The following is a 20,765-nucleotide window of genomic DNA, read 5'->3' on the forward strand; positions in this document are numbered from 1 at the left end:
CACCACCAGCACCACCTTGAGGCCGGGGAAGGAGATCCGACGGATGCTGCGCAGGCACTTCCTCAGGTAGTCCGGGTCCTCCTGGAAGGCGGCGATGCAGAGGGCCACGGAGCGACGGAGGTGCTGAGGCCGAGCGGGGCTCCTCATCCTCCGGTGCTCCAGGAAGGCGAAGAGGCTCTGGAGGAAGAGGTGGAGGGAGAGGAAGGCACCGTACAGGCCAAACGAAAGGTGGTGCTGCTCAGTGTGGATGAACTGGTAACCTTTGAATCAAAGACACACGGGGAGATGAGTTTTAAAAAACAGGAGCGTCACTTGTTTTAATTCTCATAAACATGCTCCCTCTGTGTTAACCTGTGACGTAGGCCAGCAGGATGGTGAAGAGGACCACCGCAGCGAAGAGGGTGGTCACCACGATGTTCAGCGTGTTCCTGCAGCGGGAGGGCATCTGCAGGAGGAGGAGGAGGAGGAGGAGGAAGAGGAGAGAATCAGAGAGGAAGAGGAGCCAGCTCTGTCCTTGTTTGATCTTAGTGCAGCATTAGACACCAAAGACCATCACAAACAACCCTAAGATGGTTTAAATCTTATTTATCACATAGATTCAATTTTTTACAAATAACAAAGTTAATGGCAGGGTTCCTCAGGGTTCTGTACTCGGCCCAATTCTATTTACCTTACTCATGCTTCCATTAGGGAAATATCAGGAAACATCATACATTATTAAAGGATTTTGTTTTGGGTTAATGGAGGAGGTTGCATCTTCCTAAGTTTTGGGAAGGAGTCGAACTTCCCACGTGAGGTTACACATGGCATGTGAGACGAGAGCCTGTGGACTCTGAAGGCTTGTAACTCCTCATTCGTTGACCCAAGTGTCATTTCCTGTTTTGCTTTTTTTCCCACTGTAAAACCTTTCATCAGCCTCAGACGACTGAAAACACACCAGCCACTGACATCAAGGAGAAACAGCTCGAGAGGCAACACACACACGTCTGTCATATTTCAAGTTCTACTGCCGCTGCTGTTTTCAGGAAGAAACTCCATCAATTACTTTTATTGAGGTTAAAGCACTGAAGCTGCTTCGGGACGTGAACTGAAGTCCAGACGTTTTCCTGAAGCGGCTGCATGTGAGGACGAGTCGGGAACTTTCCTGCCGGCCTCTGGGAAAGTGTCCGGGAAATATCTGAGTGAATCCTTGAGAGGAAGCAGGAAAATGTTTCAGGAGCTGAACACAGACATCGACCAAAACGTCTACGTGCAAAGAAAACTACTTCTGAGAGGTTCTGGTGATAAGGGCCTGGAATTTATCTTTCAAGTTACCGGAGTTTGTTTTTCATTTGCAGCAGCAAATTGTTTGAGGGATTGAGGAAGAAGTCCCGTGTTTTTATTTAACTACCTCAGACATTTACATTCTCACATTCAGCTCATCTGGATCACTTCAGTTAATATCTGGACTTCAGTGCAGATCTAACTTTCTTTAAATGGAAGAACTTGCAAACTAACACTTCCTGAACGTCTGTTCTCGTCTCCTTCCTCTCGTCTTCCTCCCTCAGCCCCCCCCTCCCCTTCCTCCTCCTCCCTCTCCTCCTCCCTCTCCCCAGGTTAATAGCTCTAAATAAAGGGCCGTCAGGATTTGGCCGGTGCTCAGGAGCAGTTGAACCAGAGGAACAATCCCGTCCTTTCATTAATGAAATTACCTCCTGCCCTCACCTGGCCCGGCCCAGGCAGCAGAGACAGACTGATGTTTATATCCATGAACTCACATGTATCCAGAGCTCTGATGTGGACGTACAAATATACCTTTACTGGCAAAGACTCACTTTCCCCACGAATCTACAGGAGGAACTGTGATTCTCAGATTCTGACAGAAAAGGAGATTCACTAAATTGACGTTTTTGGGATTTTTTTTTGGAGGGTTTGTTTTCATGTGTCATCACATCAATTACAGGTTTCCACTGACGGTATTTCATTACCTCCGATAAGGAGGTTACACTTTCACCCCGGTCCGTTTGTTTGATTACACAAAAGCTACATTTCCAGGAAACTCTGTGAAAGAAGGAACACGGGCCAAGAAAGAACCGGTTCAGTTTAGGATGGATCCAGGAATTTACTATAGTTCATGGATTATGATTTAAAAAAGAATCAGGGATAGTCATAGGACTGATTTATACGAGTGTGACCAATACAAATACAAATCTGGATCTCGTGGACTTCAATGTGTTTTCAACAGCTGTGCAGAAACACATTTTGCTGCGGAGTAGTTTTCGTATTCTGTAATATTGCAGGATATTTGCTGAGGTTTGCAGTCGACTGTTTTCCATTCATTCTCCATCTGTCTGTTTTGGATTTAGTTTTCCCGGTAGTAACTTTAACTGTTCTGTTACTGTGTTAATTATAATTTAAATTGAATTATAATGTTTTAATAGCCCTGGTTGTAAAAGTGTGGCCTCAGCTTCAACCTCTACACAAAGGAGGAGACTGGAAATAGGACAAGAAGCTGAATGTCCCTTTGTACAGGGAAGGTCCTCCCAACTAGATGGATGATGAATTGCCAAACCAGCAGCAGATGTCAAGGATCATAGGTTCAGATCACGAGCTGTGTCCCTGAGACAGTTACCGATTCAGCTTTTTGGAGTTTAAAAGGGAAATCTCTTTTCAGAACCACTGTCCCTGCTCCTCCAGACGATCTGCTCCACACTGTCAGTCGGCCTGTTTCTCTGGTAGAAAGCATCGTTAGGGATGTTTTGCAGTTTTTCCTGTTGGGATTTTGTGCCGAAGACAAAAGAGTCTCCGCTCGGTGTGAGACCTGCTGGAGTTTGGCAGCGGAGGCGATGTGGTCTGAACGCCCCGGGGCCACGGAGCAGATAACGAGTGGACAGTAGTGTGGACTCTTTGATTACAGGGCCACAGTCTCTGGAAGGGGTCGTTGTCATGTTGGGAGCTGGGATTAGTGAGGGACAGTTTGGGGGGGGGGGGGGGGGGGGGGGTTGCAGGAGCAATTAGGCCCCAGGTTACATCTGCCCTTCTGCACCAGTGACTCCAGCACAGTGCGGGAAAAGTAGGCAGCACCTTTTACTGACTGAATAATCAGCGCTTTATAATTTATAATGCACAAATAACACGATTACCTTGGTCATTGTAAAAAAAGTCCTCGTCGTGTCCTGAAACCTGAAGCTGTAAAGTCTCCCCACAGATCCTCAGTGAATATTAAAGAGACGCCGCCTGCAACCGAGCCTGTGGACATGAGGTCCAAGTGTCCAGGTCTAGATCAGGAAGCTGGACCAGGACCAGGTCGGCATTTTACAGACGGATCCAGGACGCAGAAATATCCAAATTCCCAACAGGGCACAATACATATAACGATATATGTTTAAAAAAAAAGGTAAAGAAAAGAAAAGAATTATTCCAGAGTGAGTCAACACCTCCAGGTTAAATCAGTGATAATATTCCCAGTGGCTCCCCGGAGTGGCAGAGCCTCATGGGAAGAGTTCCCTGCATCCATCAGACTGAATCAACTGAGAGTTCAGGTGAGGAGGAGGAGGAGGAGGAGGAGGAGGAGGAGGAGGAGGAGGAGGAGGAGTCAGGGGTGTTGCTGAATGATGGTTTGGACTCGGGACAGAGGAGGGAGGGGAAGCAAGGGGGGGGTCATGAAGGAGACAAGGACTCATGTACTGCTTAACACAATAAAGATGGATGACACGTCTCCACTTCCTCCTACTTTCCAGGAATGAAGCCAAAACATCCTGGACAGACGAACTAGCCCCGCCCATGTTGTTTAATTAGTGAGAATCAAGATGGACGACATGACGGCTCCAAAAAGTGAAGCCAACTCATCTTGATCGCCTCCTGGTGGCTGGCTGCACTTAGGGTATAAGCCCCGCCTCCTCCATGTTAGCAGACGGGACACAGACCGAAATAAAAAGTTAAGATCCGAAAGATAAATGACAGCTGAGACCGACTCGATGTTTTTAGTATAAATCTAAATTATTTCCATTTTGATTTTGGGTTAATCCGAAAGTATTCAGATTAGATTAGATTTTTTGTAATCCAATGGATTAGCTCGCGAATTGTAAAACAGTAACTGATGATGTCATCAGGGCCCAATGGCGTCATGTTGACTATGTCCACAAGGAGTCTGAATGAACGCCGCCCTCTAGTGGCGACCTCAAAGATTCAGGAATGTTGGAGGACATGGAAGATAATTTTTAATTAGATGGTGAGTTAATAACTTTTAGTCGTATAGTTTTTTCTTCTTTGAATTTCCGGCAGTTGTGGAGAAAATCAAAGTTCAGACGGACGGAGCTAATGATTCGCTGATCTGAGAGCTGCCTTAGAACCCTGGTCAAACCAGAGCAGGAGATAAAGAGGGAGAATCTTTATGGCTCATGGCAAAATGTCTCATTTGTTAGAGGGAGAAAAGAGAGGAAGGCTCGTTTTAATCTTCATCACTTCACCTGATGCAGCCTGACAAACCTCAGCAGGTTTACATGAAGGACAAAGTCTCTCTCTCCTCTTCCTCAGGTCCAGCTCGGCACTGAAGCCACGGAAAAAACAAACAGGCCGAGCATTTTCCTCCCGAGACGCCAGCAGACGACAAACAGCCGCAGCCGAGGAGCTCGTTTCCCAACCGTCACCGTCCAAGAGCAGCACATGGAGGAGACGCCAGAGGCAACACAGGCTCAATAGAGACCCACACACACACACACACACACAGAGACACACACACACACACAACCACCTATTCTCCAGGTTTTACAGCTTCCATCAGCAGCAGTTTTCTTTACCTTCTTCAGCCTCGTTAGACATTATTAAATTAAAAAAGGTAGATTTTCTCTTCCTCACGCTCTCGTCGAACTCGGCTCAAAGGTCACTTATTCCAAATTCAGTCAAACTTTCCGTTCAGCCCCTCTTGAGCACGTTCGTCTCTTGGTGAATAGTTTCATTCATTCTCTTTTCCCCCCAACCGTCACCTCATCCTGCAGCTTGACTCACATTTCAACCTGATCTTCACTCAGCCTCATCAGATCCTAATTCTAAACCTATTGTACAGATATTGTCTCTTAGTGCAAAGCATGTAATTAAAGGCTTTACCTTCCTGAGCCAGTGGACCCTCCGTCTCGGTCTCCCCTCAGATCTCAGTCAGCCTGGTGCGTCCGTCCAGCCCTGTCCCCTCCTCAGCACAGCACGCTCCTTGTTCCGTCCCCCTCCTTCCACCGGCTCACACTACATCTTTATTCCAGCTTGCTTAATTCAGGAGATGCCACATACAAATATACAGCCGGCAGCTTAAACCACCACCCTCCACCACTTCTCAGGGCCGGCCTCCCCGCCGCCTGCTCCTCCTCCTCCGCCGCTGCCTCCTCCCTCGGTCCACCAGGACTGTCCCGGGGCATGAAGCCCCCCCGGCCTGGGATGTGATCAGAGGTGCTCAGCCAGCAGCTGATGCTGGAGCAGATTTACGTCTGTAGATTACAGGTTGGCGGCAGCGGCTCGCCTGCTCTCTGCCTCCGGTGCTCTCCATCCCGGCTCCTGAGTTCCACCATGCGCCCGGGGTCACCGGCGGTGAAGGAGAAGATGGAGGACCAGATCAGGCCGAGCTTGATCCCGTCCTCGTCTCTCAAGTGTGATTTGGTCTTTGTCCCCTGCAGTGAACCGTCCTCAGGTCCGGAGCAGCCTCCCTCCTCTGTCCTGTGCTGCAGTGTCAGCAGCGCTCTGCATTGGAGTCTAAATCCTTCTCTCCCTCTCTCCTCGCTCGGCTGGCTGGCCGGGCATATCCAACACTGCTGAGCTGCTCCTCCACACCTCCTCTCTCTGTCTCCTTTAACCCCCCCTTTCTCCTCGCTCCCCTCCTCTCCCTCAGCACCCCACTTAGCTCCCTATCTCTCTGCAATGCAGCCGGCAGCCTCCCAACAAGCCGGGGGACTGTTTGACCAGAGCCCCCCTCTCCTCTCCTCCTCTCCACCCGGCTCAAAGCATCCTTTATGGGCTTATTTACCTTCCCTCCCTCCCTCTCCTCCCCGGCTGAGCTGCTGACATCCTGCAGGTTCCACGGCCGAGCCGAGCTGGCAGCCTGAGACGAATCGCAGAACGCCCCTGGGAATCGATACGCGGCTGCCAGAGCCACTCAAACACATTTCATTGAAGTCAGGTAATAAAAAGCACGTAACTCAAAACAAAAAGCTCTGAAGGGGAAACGAGGCTGAAGACGCTTGTGGTCTCCTCCAGCTTCTCCTCTGTGGCTCGCTGGTGAGCCGTGACCTCTCAGGGCTTCGGCACACGTCCAGACTTTCACACCCTAGAGCAGGAAAGATGCAAAACTGCTGGATCTGACATTTCCCATGATGCAACATCATTTATAAAATATGAAATTATGCTTCTGCAGAAATACATGTGAATGTCTTTGCCAGGTGAGGTCACAGAGGCCGACAGGAGGCAAAGCTCACACCTCCCAAACCTCCACGAAACATTATTGATTATTGATTGAGAGAATTTCTAACAAAGGGAGAACTCACTCTCTCGTAACTTCCAGGGGGCGCTCTCTCAAGGTAGCTCCCGAATGACTGGGCTGAAGGAGGCGGCCCCTGATTTGAGAAACACTTTAAATAAAGACAATGTCTCCAAGCCCTGGTGGCTGGCTGCAGTACAGGTCATAAAGCCCCACTTCCTCCATGTTAACAGATGGGACCTAACTGGGATGTTTCTGGACAGAGGGAGGAAGTGGAGACACGTCTGTGTTTACAATGAAATGGATGAAACATTTAACTTTGTACATGTTTATCATACATGATATATATCCTTCAACATTAAGCTTTTAAACCAACTTCTACACAGTTTCATATCATTAAATGTAAAGGAAATTAACTCTGAGAAACCCAAACGTTATTTGAAGCATCTCTGACGTAAACACACACACACACACACACACACACACACACAGCGTTCAGTGTAAACACAGGTTGGACCGAGGAGTCGTTGCTGCGTCGTGGCCTGAATCTGCCAACGTGATGAAGGAGCCTGCGTCTGTGGCGTCCTGCCGCGGTGATACCGTGACTCTGTGGGGGAGAAGATATTCATGGAGTGTAAAGAAGCCTAAGCTCCCTGTGTTTGCTTGTTCACACAGAGCCAGAGACCACAGAGAAGGTCAGGACTCATACACACGAGCCGATCGCCCGATGGAGGAGACAAAAGAAGGAATGTCTCGATCCTCTGAGTCGACCCTGAGCGCCGCTCTGTTCAAACCTTCCTGGAGAACATTTGACCTTGTTGACACAGCAAAGGTCAACTCTTATAGATTCACTTCATCCACAGCTGGCCACCACGTTTTCACATGGTTTCCCTCTGTGACCAATCCCAGGCTCCATCATGTGGATCAACTTTAAAAAGGTAAAATCTGGGGACTGCCCCTTTAAACTTGAAATGCCACCGAAATGAGACGTTTCATTGGAACTGAGTTGTTTTTATTTACTTCAGACGACAACGCTCTTCAGCTGTCGTCCTGTTAAGTTGACACGTGATCACAGTTTGAAAATATCCGAGGTGTGAAGGTGAGCAAGAACGATTGTCTTCAATACGCTGACGACCTGTCCAATAAAGATATATATACACACATATACATACACTACTACTACTACTACTACTACTAATAATAATAATAATAATAGAAAGCAGAATATGTGTTCAAAGCTTTAATGTGGTGGTTCTGGTGGTACAGTGGAACATGAGGGTGCAGACTCACTGTTCCTGACGGTCAGTTAACACCGTGTCTGCAGGATTTCACTGCTGCTCTGTCTTCCTGCTGCTCTGTCTTCCTGCTGCTCTATCTTCCTGCTGCTCTATCTTCCTGCTGCTCTGTCTTCCTGATGCTCTGTCTTCCTGCTGCTCTGTGTCCACAAAGTCCACCTCACACGTGGAGGCAGAACCGGAGCCGCCACATAAATATAAAATCCTCCGTGGGGTCAAACTGTGGACGGGTTTATAAACTTCAGTTCTACGGTAAGACGACGATCTTCTTCTCCAGCTTCTGCTCGGGGAAGATGAACCTCCTCATCACGACATCGAGCTCCTCCAGCGCCAGCTGAGCGTGCAGCACCGTGACGTCGTCCGGGTCCGAGCGCAGAACCCACTTCAGAGCTCGGTACAGATCCAACAGAACCTCACTGAGAACCTGCGGAGACAGAGCTCATTATGGAACAAGCGAGGGATGATTTACTTCTATGTTCCACCTTTTCTCCACATTCACATCACAGATGATAAAATAAGATCTCAGTCGATCCTTAAATGCTGTTTTTCAACTTTCAAAAAGCAACACAACTCAAATATGTTTGAGTTTATGACTTGAAATGAATGAATTGATTCCCTGACTCCTCCTCAGTTCTCTCCTCCACCTCCTCCACCTCCTCCACCCAGTCGCTTTGTGCTCACACCATCTCTCCCTGTCATCTGCTCTCACTCATTAGCCTCGTACAGATGTTGGTGCCGTCCTTGTCCAGCTGTCCCAGTAATGACAGGGATGTGACTGGGACCAGCAGCTGGACCCATGAGAGTCGTCGTGGCTTCAGTGCTTCACTGGATGTTTGTCTATTTGATGTTTATTCTTTTAATCGCCCGAAATCAAACCAGGATCAAGAAGTTGTGTTGTATTGTGTTACTACGCTATATGATGTCACTACTGGACTTCATGGTGACGTCTTTACTACCACATCTAAATAAACTTCATATTTTATACGTTATATTTATATATTATAGTTTATACTCCTGCAGAGATACATGGACTTTAAAAAATAACTATACCTGAGGTCTGAATTCTCCATAACTTCAGTTGTCATATGATGGGGAATGATTTTAAGATCAATGATTGATTTTTTAAAAATCTGTCCACGTGTTGTTGAGTTGTGTGTGTGTGTGTGTCTGTGAGAGTGAGTGTGTACCTGGGTGGTTTTGTGGCTCAGACCTCGGAGCAGCAGAGCTATAACGTGAACAGCAGCTCTCCTCACCTCTGCCTCCTTCTCCGTCTTTATCAGAGCTGTCAGACACAAGCTCAGCTGTGCGACACACACACACACAAACACAGATAAATCAGTAACACTGTTTTATACACACATACAGAAATAGCCTCAGGGGCTTTTACAGTAAATAAATAAATATGATTAGAATGGGGATATTACAGCCTCATGTGACGAGGCAGAGGATGATACCAGGATCCTATTGATCCAAATATTGATGATAGAAGTTTCCTGTGACTGTGGTCCGTCTCACCTCTTGAGCCAGTGGTCCCAGAGCGTAGTCCAGTTTCTGGCAGAGTTCCCCGAGGTTGGACAGACTGCTGGCCCGGACGCTTTGGTCCGAGTCCCTGGTTCCCTGCAGGAAGACGCCCACCAGAGGACGGCCGAGGTGCGGCGCCAGCTCCCCTGGAGGACAAACACCACCAGGTTAGTTCTCAGGCTTAATTATTTATCAGGTTTTATGTCAACTGGTTTCTCACACATCTCCAGGAGAATATTATTGACTGTCCGTTAGCTGCAGGAAGGGTTTGTATTATGATTTCAGGTTTTGTTCATCAGCAGAAAACTTTACACAGTTTCAAGGAAGATGAGATAAAATATAATGTAGAATAATTAAGGAGCCAACATGTTGAACTCTCTTTGAACTGTGGGAAGACAAATAACTCAGATCCTCAGATCAGCAGAGAGAGAGAAGCCATAGTTCTCAAACACAAAACAAAAGGCACGAGGCTCCAGAGAAGGAGCTTCACATTCAGGACACAGGTTTGAATCCACATCCCCCATCATGAGGTCGTTGCTTAGAGTTCAGTCAGATTCAGTTCAACAAGCTGTTTGTGTGCGACACTGCTACACACACAGACACACAAAGCACAGAGCCGACTGCTGCTGAGAGAAGATAACCAGCTGACTGACTGGTGGTAGTAAGACCTGTATAACCCCTGTGTGTGTGAGTCAGTAATTTACAGCCTGACACACAATCACACACACACAGTTGTGTCTCCATGACTTCAGAAGACATTACATATACTTATGTTGATTTCCAGTAATTCATTCCACGTTTAACCAGTTAACTTAAACCTGAATTAAACTGTGTTAACAGATTAGGTCACACAACAAGAGTAATACCTGAACAACACAAACACAAAGGTTTGCTCACAAAATCCTTAGTTCTGTGCATTGACCTCCATTCATTGTGGACAGCAGAACTAAAACCTTATCCCAGTCCAGGACCAGTTCATACTTAACCAGGACCAGTCCATACCTAACCTTAACCAGTCCAGGACCAGTTCATACCTAACCTTATCCCAGTCCAGGACCAGTTCATACTTAACCAGGACCAGTTCATACCTAACCTTATCCCAGTCCAGGACCAGTTCATATCTAACCTTAACCAGGACCAGTTCATACCTAACCTTATCCCAGTCAAGGACCAGTTCATACTTAACCAGGACCAGTCCATACCTAACCTTATCCCAGTCCAGGACCAGTTCATATCTAACCCTAACCAGGACCAGTTCATACCTAACCTTATCCCAGTCCAGGACCAGTTCATATCTAACCTTAACTCGACCTCTGAAATTACATTTAGCTTCATTAGAACAGGACACTGGTCCCCATGAGGTCTACTGGTCCTGACAAGGTCCCAGTAAAGAACAGAGGAAGATGTTTTAGTTGTTGTTGGTTTGACACAGCTCACATCAGCGTCTCCACCATCTGGGCTCACTATGAGAGCTACAGCCGATCCCAGCCGAGTGGGGTCAACAACACAAAGCTGGTTGCTACTGGTTGTGACGTGACGCTGCCAGACCAAACCTCACAGCTCTCTCTCTCTGGAGAAAGTCATTCTGTGCACCGACTCTTTTCTTTCAGTGAATCCAGTAAATCCATTTCCGCACACTGAAGCAGCTCACAGGGCCGTGAGAGTACAGTCAGCAGCACCTGGGTGCAGAGCACAGCACGGCCAAACATGAAGTTATTCAACGTTGACTCCACCAGCCGAGTCCATCAAGAAAACCCTATTTACACATGACAGCCGGCAAAAGCTAAATCTCTGCCGGCTGGGGAGCTGAAGACAAACACAGGGGCTCTCTGGACGTCTGCGCTCTATCCAATCTCTCAGCAAGGATATAAACCCCCGATTGTCCCAGGGAGCTGGTACGATGGCAATCTGGCAGATAAAACCAGACCGGGGAACAGATCCAAATGGGGTTCTCTATCAGGGATAGGTTCTGACACACAGGCTCCTACTGAACAGAGCTCTGCCTGCTAAACAAGTCGGCACTGTGGCTTTTATGGTTTCATGTGTGGTGGCTGCCGGCCGATATCTGCCCACCACAGAGAAACACACACACACGTCAGATAATACAAGCACTTCAATGATAAAACAGATGCTATCATTCGTACAGAGTTTAACAAACAAGGTCAAATATCATGTTCTGTAGGTCGGATGAGGGAAGTTTAAAAAAAAACACTTGACAACCTCCACAGGTCAAAGGTCGGACTCAGCTACATGTCTCACCCATGGCTCTGCTCGCCCTCATCAGGACCTCTCCCACTTTGAGGCGTGTCTCCAGGGAGCGCTCCTGGTCGGACGTGGGCAGTGAGGGGCCCTGCTGGAAGTCCTCCAGGAGCCTTTCAAGGATCCTCTCAGGAAACGAATCCGCCAACGCAGCCAGACCTGGAGACAGGTCACACTCAGTTTACCTTCGAGAGTAGATTCAAACCAAATACTTCTGTAGATGGATTATTATAAATCAATGTCTGCATCACATTTGTCCAGACTCGGCCGTTACTTTACCTTGAATGGCTGAAAGGTAAATGAACGAGTCCTCGTGCTCCAGGTTTTCTAAAAAGAGCTGAAGAAGAAACAAACACTGATTAAATCACCAAACAAGACTTTGTTCCAACCACAGACAGAATGTTTTCATCTCTTCTTAATGAGATCACACAAATAAAATGACTTTTGGTAAACCCAGGTAAAATAGACTGTTTATAAAGATGAACGACGATTACCCAGAAATCATCAAATAACTAATTAAAACCCAATTTATCAGAAACACTTGAACAAACATCAGAGTGATTCAAACTACCTGACGTCATATAAACCATCTTTGAGAAACATGTATTTGACGCTAGGTCCATGTCCCATCTACTAACATGGAGGAGGCGGCTTATGACCCATGACCAGCGCCTTAGCTTCACTTTCGAGGATTCATCTTTATCACAGTCTGGTTTCCCCGCAGAGGGAATATTCTGCCATAAGACATCAAACACAGCATCAATAAAGATCTTTCCAATGGAGCAAAAGCAGATCAATATTGAATTCATTAAAAACAATAAGATCAACCATCAAAGGGAATAATCGAAACATGGCCGCCAGGGGCCCTTTGAGATGTGGATGCAAGTGTGTGTGTGCGTGCGTGCGTGCGTGCGTGCGTGTGTGTGTTGGGGGGGGGGGGGGGGGGGGGGTTGGAGCTTTGACAGAACTGAAAAGATCAGGCTGGAGTTTCAGATATCAAGGAGCCAAACACAACCCTGGCACAAAATTGAGGAATAAGAAAGGAAGGTTATCTGAGGTGCACACGGCAAGTGTTTGTGTGTGTGTGTTTGTGTGTGTGTGTGTGTGTGTGTGTCTGTGTGTGTGTGTGTGTGTGTGTGTGTGTGATAACAGAGAATAGAAGATGAGCTTTTGTCCTTTCTTGTCCGCTCCACCATAACAAGTCCCTGGAGTAAAACCCTTGTTCCCTGAGGGAGACGTCCGTCCACCTTATTTATTATACATGTCTGCTCACTGTCGCCCAACAGATAAAAACACAACCTTCACTTTCCTGATGCGCACAAACACAATGCCATGAATTAGCCGAAGGCTACACAACTGTTATTTCAATTAAAGGCTGCGTCCACCACCTTATGTATTAACAGATATGTTTTGAATGGAAACTGATTCACTATTAGCTCAACAAACAAATCATCTGAATGTCACACTTGTGTTCGCCATTGTATTCATTTCCTTTCCCTCGACCTAGTTTAAAAACTTGTGGCTTGATATTTCTCAAATGTTTAAAAGAAGAATTATTTTAAAAAGTTAAAACTCATAAACAAGTCACCCACCATGAGCACCTTCTCCTGGGCCTGGACGACCTCTGGGTTCCCACTTTGCACCATCTGGGTCAGGACCCTCAGGGCGAACGCTCTGGTTGGCACCTCCGGGTCACACGCCTCCAGCAGCCAATCAGAGAAGGGCTTGGTCGAGGAGCATGGGACACTGGTGCGTCCGGCTCGTGGAGTTTTACCAGCTACAGACCCACCAGGGGACACTGGGTGTGTGATGAGGGGGTTGATCGGTGGATTTCTGTCCTGGGAAGACGAACGTGGCCTCGTACCTGAGTCACTTCCTTCAGTTTGAATCTTTTGCTTTCTCCTAGAAGACACGTTGGTGTTCTTGACTGTTGTCTCCGGTTTTCTGGAGGCCTGGGCAGCAGCAGCAGTGAGATCTTCAGGCCTGATGGCACCGTGAGTGGCGATGACGGCTCTGAGGTTCGATGCCAGCTGCTGGACGACCACGTCAGAGTGATTCTGGGACAGTGTCTCCAGAGGTGAGAGCAGCCTGGACATGGAAGAGTAGTCCTCTGCGCCAAGCTGTCCAAATAAAGAGGACGGAGAAGACAGTGAGATTAAAAAACAAAACCTCAATTGTATTTCTTTGTCATAACATCTGTGGTAACATCTTATCGGTTGTGGTACCTCAGGTCCGGACAGCAGGGTGGCCACCAGACCGATCCCCATGCTCAGAGTCTGACTCTCTATCGGGTTCTCAGGACTCGGCTCAGTGACCTGATCCAGACCCACACAGGCCCTTTGGACCAGGGTCACGATGAAGTCCACCACCTGGAGAACAGAAGAACAGACTCAGGGATAGAAATATAACAGAGACATGTTTTAAATGAACTAAGATAAGTGAAATATTCTAAAAACATCTAGAGCTTAATTATAGCTTAATAAGGACTTGAGGACTTGAGTATAAGACCTTTTTTTTCAAAGCTTTACAGGAAATTCCCAGAAAACATTCGATCCTTGTAAAGTCATGAAAAAGGTGAAACATCTAAAAATAAAACATCATCTCATGAAGTGAGGCCACAAATATTTCTTTATCTCTACAGGGAAAGTGTGCTGACCCTAAAATGCCAGTCAGCCACCCCCCCCCCCCCTTAAAGAAAATAGGTTATTTTGGTTTTCAGCGTCATGACTCAACGTGGCTCGTTTCCTTTACAAGAACTCCCACAGGAACAGACCGATTCAGAAATGTGCAGGAGAAAGACGACTGCAGTCCCAAGGAGGACGAGTGGACACGTGAGACACTTCAGGGATGTTTGTCTCATTTGTTAACATGAAAGTGCAATAAAAAGCAGTTTGTCCTGAAGCATCTGCTCAGTTTAAATGTAAATTCTTAAACAAATCCACCACTGAAAGTGCGTGAAGGACAAAGACGCTCACGACGTGAACAGATCTCCTGAGGAGTAGGTTTGGGTTTTACTGCCAATAGAAGAGGTTAAATACTCCTGGTCCTTAAGTGAGTGATCAGTTTAAAAATATAAATTAGTAAGGTGGTAGCCAAATAACTGTGACCTGCTCTTATATACGTAATCTTAGTGTTTTCATTTGATTTATCTGCTCCCTGTGTGTGTGTGTGTGTGTGTGTGTGTGTGTGTGTGTGTGTGTGTGTGTCTGTGAGTGTGTGAGTGTGTGATCCTCCTACTCACCTGGTTGGGTTTTCTCAGCAGTGTATTATGCTGCAGAGACTCAACCATCATTGCCAGCACCTGAAGTAAAGCAAGTCTCAGGCTTTGTCTCGCAGCTCGACCCAGCACCTCCTGCTCCACCTCCAGGAGCGTCATGGTGGACACGTCCAGCTCCTCTTCGTCGTTCTTCACCTCGTCTGCAGCAGCCGTCCAACTGGTCAGCTCCTGCAGGAGACGCAAAGACACAATGGAACGTAAACTGAGGTTTACTTTCTCCACGACGTGGACAGAACAAACAGAAACACTGGACAATAGAATACAATTTTAATACAACCATAATCTGTGTGTGTGTGTGTGTGTGTGTGTGTATACCTGCAGCAGCTCCAGGAAGAAGTCTCCAGGTAGATCACTATCTTTGAGTTCAGCCAACAAATGCATGAGACACTCCAGCCTCCACTGTTCCCCCGACAGCTTCTCATACAGAGCGTCGTCCTCATCACTGACACAGGATCAGAGGAAAGAAGGACACAGTCATCACATGAAGCTCTATTAATGCTGATGATGGGTCATTATTAATCTTAATCTTAATAAGCTTTCCTGCGTCGTTCACCTGCAGTTCTCTCTCGAGTCGAACCTGGCTCCTCCGTCACTTCCTGGGGTGAAGTAGAAGTCGCTTGCTTCTGTTTTCTGTCCCTGCAGACCTGAGAGCTGCCTCAGAGCGGACAGGGCTTCAGACGCCTCGGTGTGGCTCAGGTACCACAACACAATGTCCTGGCAGGGGGCGCTGTGGGACACAACACACACTCATTATCGGTCCCGTACTTCAGGTCTGATTTTGAATCACGTGCACGTGTCAGCTGACTGCACGTTAGAAACGTTACCGGAGGTGAGAGACGTTCTGCTTGGTGAAACAGAAAAGAGTGAAGATAACGGGCAGAACTTCCTCTAGAGCTTTGAGAAGAGACGCTGATGGACTGTTTCCAACCACCCAGATCTGACAGCAACAAGAGACACAAGAACAACACAATGAAGACACAGTGAAAGAAAGTGACACAACATTAACCTACAGACAGGGAAAGTGCTGAGTCGTCCTCCTCCAGATGAGACCAGAGCTCTGATCGTTACTGTAACTTCAACGCACGTCACTGTGTGGTTTGCCTTTGTGTGTCCTCACCTTGTACACATCTTCTACACAACGCGTCAGCTCCCACTCCTCCACAGCAGCAAGGTCACGACTCTCATCTGCAAACACACAAACACACACAGCTCAGACCTGCTGGGACCTGACCCTGCTGCTACTCATCTGCTGGTCCTCCGAGTAGGGGATGATATCAACAACAATTTCTGCCTGATAGGAATTCAATGCACAAACTAGGTCAGACTCGGAGGATGAGATCATGAGGTCAAGCTGCCTCCGTGCTTCAGATTCACGATCAGAACGCTTCCTGTTGAGGTTCACTTGGTGAGAAACTTCAGGATTGACCCCCAACACACTGAGGCTGTTAAATCTCATCTGACCTGAAACACCTCCAGATGCCCCCGGAGGGAAAACTCTATTTTTAAATGTAACATCTGACACATATGGATATAAAACAGTGAGTTTACTGACTGGAAGCACTGGTGCAGCGGTGAAGAGGTTGAAGCAGCGGGGTGAGCAGGTACTGATGTGCAAAGCTGGGCTTCTCCTGCACAATGGAGAGCGCCGCCCTGGTGGCCACAAGCTGAAACTGTTGTGCCGCCAGCTTGTCTTTGAAGTGCAGGAGCTGGAGGATCTGCAACCGAACAACGACGACAACAAACACGAGCAGTCGGCCAATCAGACGAGTCGGAAACAAGACGGGGGATTAACGGCAGAACAATTCCATCAGTGCCATTTGTAAAACTATGACATGTTCAAATTCACACAGGAATGTAAACAGGCTGAGATAAGTGTGTGTGTGTGTGTGTGTGTGTGTGTGTGGCTGTGTGTGTGTGTGTGTAACTGACCTGAGGACAGACTTGTCTGTAGTAACTATCTGCTGAGGTAGACTGTTGAGGGCAGGCCACTAAGATCCTGGCCACACCGTCACACTTCCTCCAGTCTGACTCGCCCCCTAGTGGACAGAAACAGTTTGATTCAAGCTATTAAGACAATGAAACAGTTGAGTAAGAAGGAGCCAAATAAACAACTCATTAAAACTAATCAAACAATCCTTCACTTTAGTCTCTAGATTGAAATAAACAAGCAAACATGAGCACGAAAGTAAAAAACAATAAGATCAAATCATTTAGAACAGTCAGCATAAATAAAAGTCGAACATTTCCTAAAGATTTCACAGAATGGAACTTAAATAAAGCTCCAGAGTGAATCTGTTCAGTGGGCAGAGGGTTCCACAGCGGGGGGGGGGGTGCTAACCGATGACTCACCGGTTCCTCCCTCCAGGACGGCTCTGACTACAGCCTGAACCCCGTTAGGCTGCATCAGGCGCTCAGACAGCAGCTGACCACACAGACGCCTCAGCCAGGCCGGAGCTGATCCCAGAGCTGCTCTGCTGCCTGAACCGCTGGAGCTTCCTGCTGCACCCGACTGGAAGGATGCACAGGAGACATAAGCCTAATACAACACTCAATACCATTTTACACAATAAGGGGCAGAAACAATGTACTGCACTAACTTCTAATGTGACCATATCCCCCCTCACCTGTCTGGGTCCACCTTGGAGGATCAGCAGCTGCTTGATGACGATCGGCTGGTAGACTTTTCCTAAAAGGCTTTTCAGAGCCTCCCTGCAGGTTCGACGTTCCTCAGCACTGAGCTCCAGCATCTGATAAGAAGACAAACAAGAAACGTCATGCATCAAAAGCATTGTCCTTCAAAACGAGCAACGACAAACCCATATCCAGATGTGTTACCTTCTCCTCCTCGGTGCCCCCTCTCTCCCCCCGGTGCGGCTGGTAGCCGAGCTGGCACAGTGCCGCCATCACATCCCCCAGATGCTGTGTGAACACCAGCGTGGCCAAAGATGACAGCTCTGCCAACTGCAACAGGACGTTTGTGGTGGTAAGAAGGCGGCGCCCCCCTGCTGACACAGCTCCACCACGGACGAGTTTCTCCACCATGGCTCCAAACGCTGAGCGGCAGCTCAGGGGAACGCCCACTCCAGAAGCCAGGTAGGGGCAGAGCCCCAGAGAGACGACGAACTGAAGAGCTGCTCTGAGCGTCTTCTGCTGCGTGACGCTGAGAACATCCGGAGGTAAAGGTGGAGCAAACTCAGGGGTTGCATTTTTGGCCACAGAGGAACTTTTCAGCTTGAACAGTTTGAGTTCATTAGAAATGTGTCGTGCCAGGGCGAGGAGCAGCAGGAGACACTCCTGCACGAAGCCCCATGTGGCATCTTCTGGATCTGTGGACAACCACTCCGCCGCTGACATCACCTCCTCCCGCAGCTTCTTCACCTCCTCGAAGCTGCTCTCACTCTGAAGCTGCTGAAGGAGAAGGGATCTGTTGTTCTGCAGCACTGCCAGCAGCGCCTCCTGGTGGGAGGACTGAGCATCACGCACAGACGCCTCTACAAAAAGCCACACAAAAAGAGTACCACATTATTATCTGTGCATGACCACATCTGTACAGGACTGTTTAGAGTAGATTGTCTTTCTATGCTGTTGACAAGTTGTGTCAGTGTGACTGTCACCATAAAACTTATCAACAACTATCGTTCTTTTTCCTCTTCACTGAATTCTCAGAGGATAATGCACAGATATTCATAAAGGGATTCGCATTAAATGTAAAAATCATTAAAATTAAAATTGGTAAATGGTCTGTATTCTTCAATCTAGCTTTTCTAGTGTTGATTTCGACTCAAAGCTCTTTCCAGTACAGACACACATCTAGACAGAGCATCTCTGTGCAGCACTTTCTCTATCACGCATCACTGACACACTGGGACAACTCAGGGTTCAGTGTCTTCTCCCAGAGCATCTTTCTCCTGAGCCACAGACGCTTTTTTAAAAATTTAATTGTAGAATAATGAGACTTTTACACGAGGCAGCATGTTGGAGTTCAGGTATCACAAATAAAAGATTGTGAACTTTTGTATCGCACTTTTACAGTTTGGGTTTCTGAACCATTTCCTCCCTCGCTGCTACTGTCACGCAGCTTGAACATAATTAGTTACTCTGAAATATTATGAGTTAAAACCAAAATGGTGAATCTATATTGAAACCCACGCATGTCACAGCAGAGGAGTTAAGAACAGGGAGTCGTTCCTCTGACCCTCAACATGTGTGATGAAGATCTGTAAACCTCATGATGCTCACGTGATGTCAGAAAGGTTTCACTTTAAAAACACTCTGAGGTTGATTTGTTTAGTTATTGAAACTGTTTCTCTGGTTTCTTTCCTTAAAATCAAATCAAATCTGATTTAAAAGCTCTTTTAATCCGTATCTTCTGTTAAACTAGTGTTCAGTGGTAACTTTACTTCGTGTGAACATGTCTGACGTGTTTCTTTAACCATTCAAGCTTTAGTTTATATACTAATTCAGTTTATGTCTCAATCTCTTAAGTTTTCCATCAACTCACCGTTCAGAGGCTTCGTGAGGATACTGATCGCAGCGAGGAACCCGGAAGTCATTTCTCCATCACACAAACAACTTCACCGTCACACGCGAGTTTAGAGCAATTATTATAAAATATATATAATTTAATATATCATCTAAACGAGCCTCGTTGAACTGTGGGCGTAATGTAGCGGTAAGCATTAGCTTCAGCGTCTCAAAGTGGCGCTGGAATTGGACGTCATCGTGCATCGTCCTCTGATTGGCTGAGGACACGAGCGCTTTTTTTCTTTTTAAAATCAACTTTATCGACACTGCAGAGAAATTACAATACAAGTAAATAGAGAATATATGGAGAACTGGAGGAAATTAAACTTAAACTCAACGTGAGATGAAATACACGTACAGTGTAAATATTAAGACTTTAAAAACGATAGTGCATCCGGAAATATGGAAGAGCATAAGAACACAGTCAGAATTAGTCAAGTTTACTGAATGGAGATGCAAACACCAGAACGATTACAAAGCATGTAAAGAATTTATTGACAGTACAGATGCTTTAATAAGGAGATTGAAAAATGTGAGATTGTTGAAGACAATTGTTTTTGTATAATTTATTTTTGTTAAAGTCTGACATTTGACTTTCACTTTGCAACATATTCATGAAGTTAGATTCAGACCTCAGACTAAGTTCAGATCAAAGCCATATACATTTAGATTTATCAAATTTAGATGTTCACATCAGAAACTTGACCTTGTGTCAACTTATCAGTGTGGCATTTGAAAGTGTTTCGTGTTACAATTAATGTGTCGTTTGTTAGAAAGTTTAGTAGTAAAGTAGGATGTTCAGCAAAACGCTGTCCATCATGGCTATGCAGTTTATATGAACTAATCCATGGCTGTTTAACCAGACAGTTAATGTCATGGTGTTTTAATAAAATATTAAAACGGACCTTGAGAAGAAAGAAATTAATGTAGTCAACAGTTTTACTAAACTTCAGTAAAAATTCAGCAGGAAACAGCTTTTTAGTTTTAAACCATTTATTCACATCAGATCTGCAGCAAACACCCAAGACCTGCAAGGTAAAGACAAGAGGAAGTCAACCGGTCGAAGGTAGAAGATACCGAGGAGGTTTACACAGATCTTGATGTGGCAGAGGCAGCAGAGAGGCAGTCAACCATGGATAACTGAAAAGGTAGAGACAGAGTTAGTCAACTAACAGACAGGATAATATAGTAGATACTAAGAGTGTTGCATTTAGAACCCACATTTGACTCGAGGGTCAGCAGAGCCGCTCTACCCAGACTTTTTGATGAATTTGTGCAGTGTCATGCGAGGAGGAGCAGCAGGCTCTCCTGGGGTGTAGCGGCTTCGAGAGTACACTGCTTTTCCTCGAAGGAATTTAGAACGAGAGCTGAAGGAGTAAACTGGCTCATGATCAGACACGTCGCTGAAGAATGGCGCAGGGTTCTCGGCGGCTTCGAAGGCAGCATCAAA

The 20,765-nt window shown here is 46.7% G+C and overlaps 2 protein-coding genes across 4 annotated transcripts in view; both read right to left on the reverse strand.

Moving 5' to 3' along the window:
* has3 (hyaluronan synthase 3) overlaps nt 1–5,222 on the reverse strand; it is a 9,985-nt gene extending 4,763 nt beyond the window's left edge. Inside the window, exons 1-3 of the mRNA XM_053426098.1 lie at nt 5,086–5,222; nt 352–445; nt 1–260 (exon numbers count right to left, since the gene is read on the reverse strand). The exon at nt 1–260 is cut by the window's left edge and continues 291 nt beyond it. Coding sequence (XP_053282073.1) covers nt 1–260; nt 352–445 — 354 coding nt within the window. The 5' untranslated portion in view covers nt 5,086–5,222. The remainder of the gene's footprint in view (nt 261–351; nt 446–5,085) is intronic.
* A 2,035-nt stretch (nt 5,223–7,257) lies between these two features.
* tango6 (transport and golgi organization 6 homolog (Drosophila)) lies at nt 7,258–19,491 on the reverse strand. 3 transcript variants are annotated; one of them, XR_008339091.1, is made up of 19 exons: nt 19,293–19,491; nt 17,627–18,282; nt 17,416–17,538; nt 17,141–17,300; nt 16,721–16,827; nt 16,344–16,506; nt 15,909–15,976; nt 15,616–15,728; nt 15,345–15,518; nt 15,107–15,233; nt 14,756–14,959; nt 13,740–13,883; nt 13,107–13,634; nt 11,794–11,851; nt 11,515–11,673; nt 9,250–9,401; nt 8,922–9,035; nt 7,730–8,158; nt 7,258–7,574 (listed from the first exon to the last, which is right to left on the reverse strand). XR_008339091.1 is itself a non-coding variant. In XM_053426089.1 (18 exons), the coding sequence occupies exons 1-18, from the start codon at nt 19,342–19,344 to the stop codon at nt 7,982–7,984; spliced, it is 3,279 nt and encodes a 1,092-aa protein (XP_053282064.1). In that variant the 5' UTR covers nt 19,345–19,491; the 3' UTR covers nt 7,665–7,981. The 3 variants fall into 3 exon arrangements, 1 of the variants encoding a protein (XP_053282064.1); XM_053426089.1 differs by lacking the exon at nt 7,258–7,574 and having other exon boundaries at nt 7,665–8,158; XR_008339092.1 differs by lacking the exons at nt 7,258–7,574; nt 7,730–8,158; nt 8,922–9,035 and adding an exon at nt 12,086–12,248 and having other exon boundaries at nt 9,268–9,401.
* Between the last annotated feature and the right edge of the window lie 1,274 nt (nt 19,492–20,765).

This window comes from Pleuronectes platessa, chromosome 7, assembly GCF_947347685.1.
Source record: "Pleuronectes platessa chromosome 7, fPlePla1.1, whole genome shotgun sequence".
NCBI lineage: Eukaryota > Metazoa > Chordata > Actinopteri > Pleuronectiformes > Pleuronectidae > Pleuronectes > Pleuronectes platessa.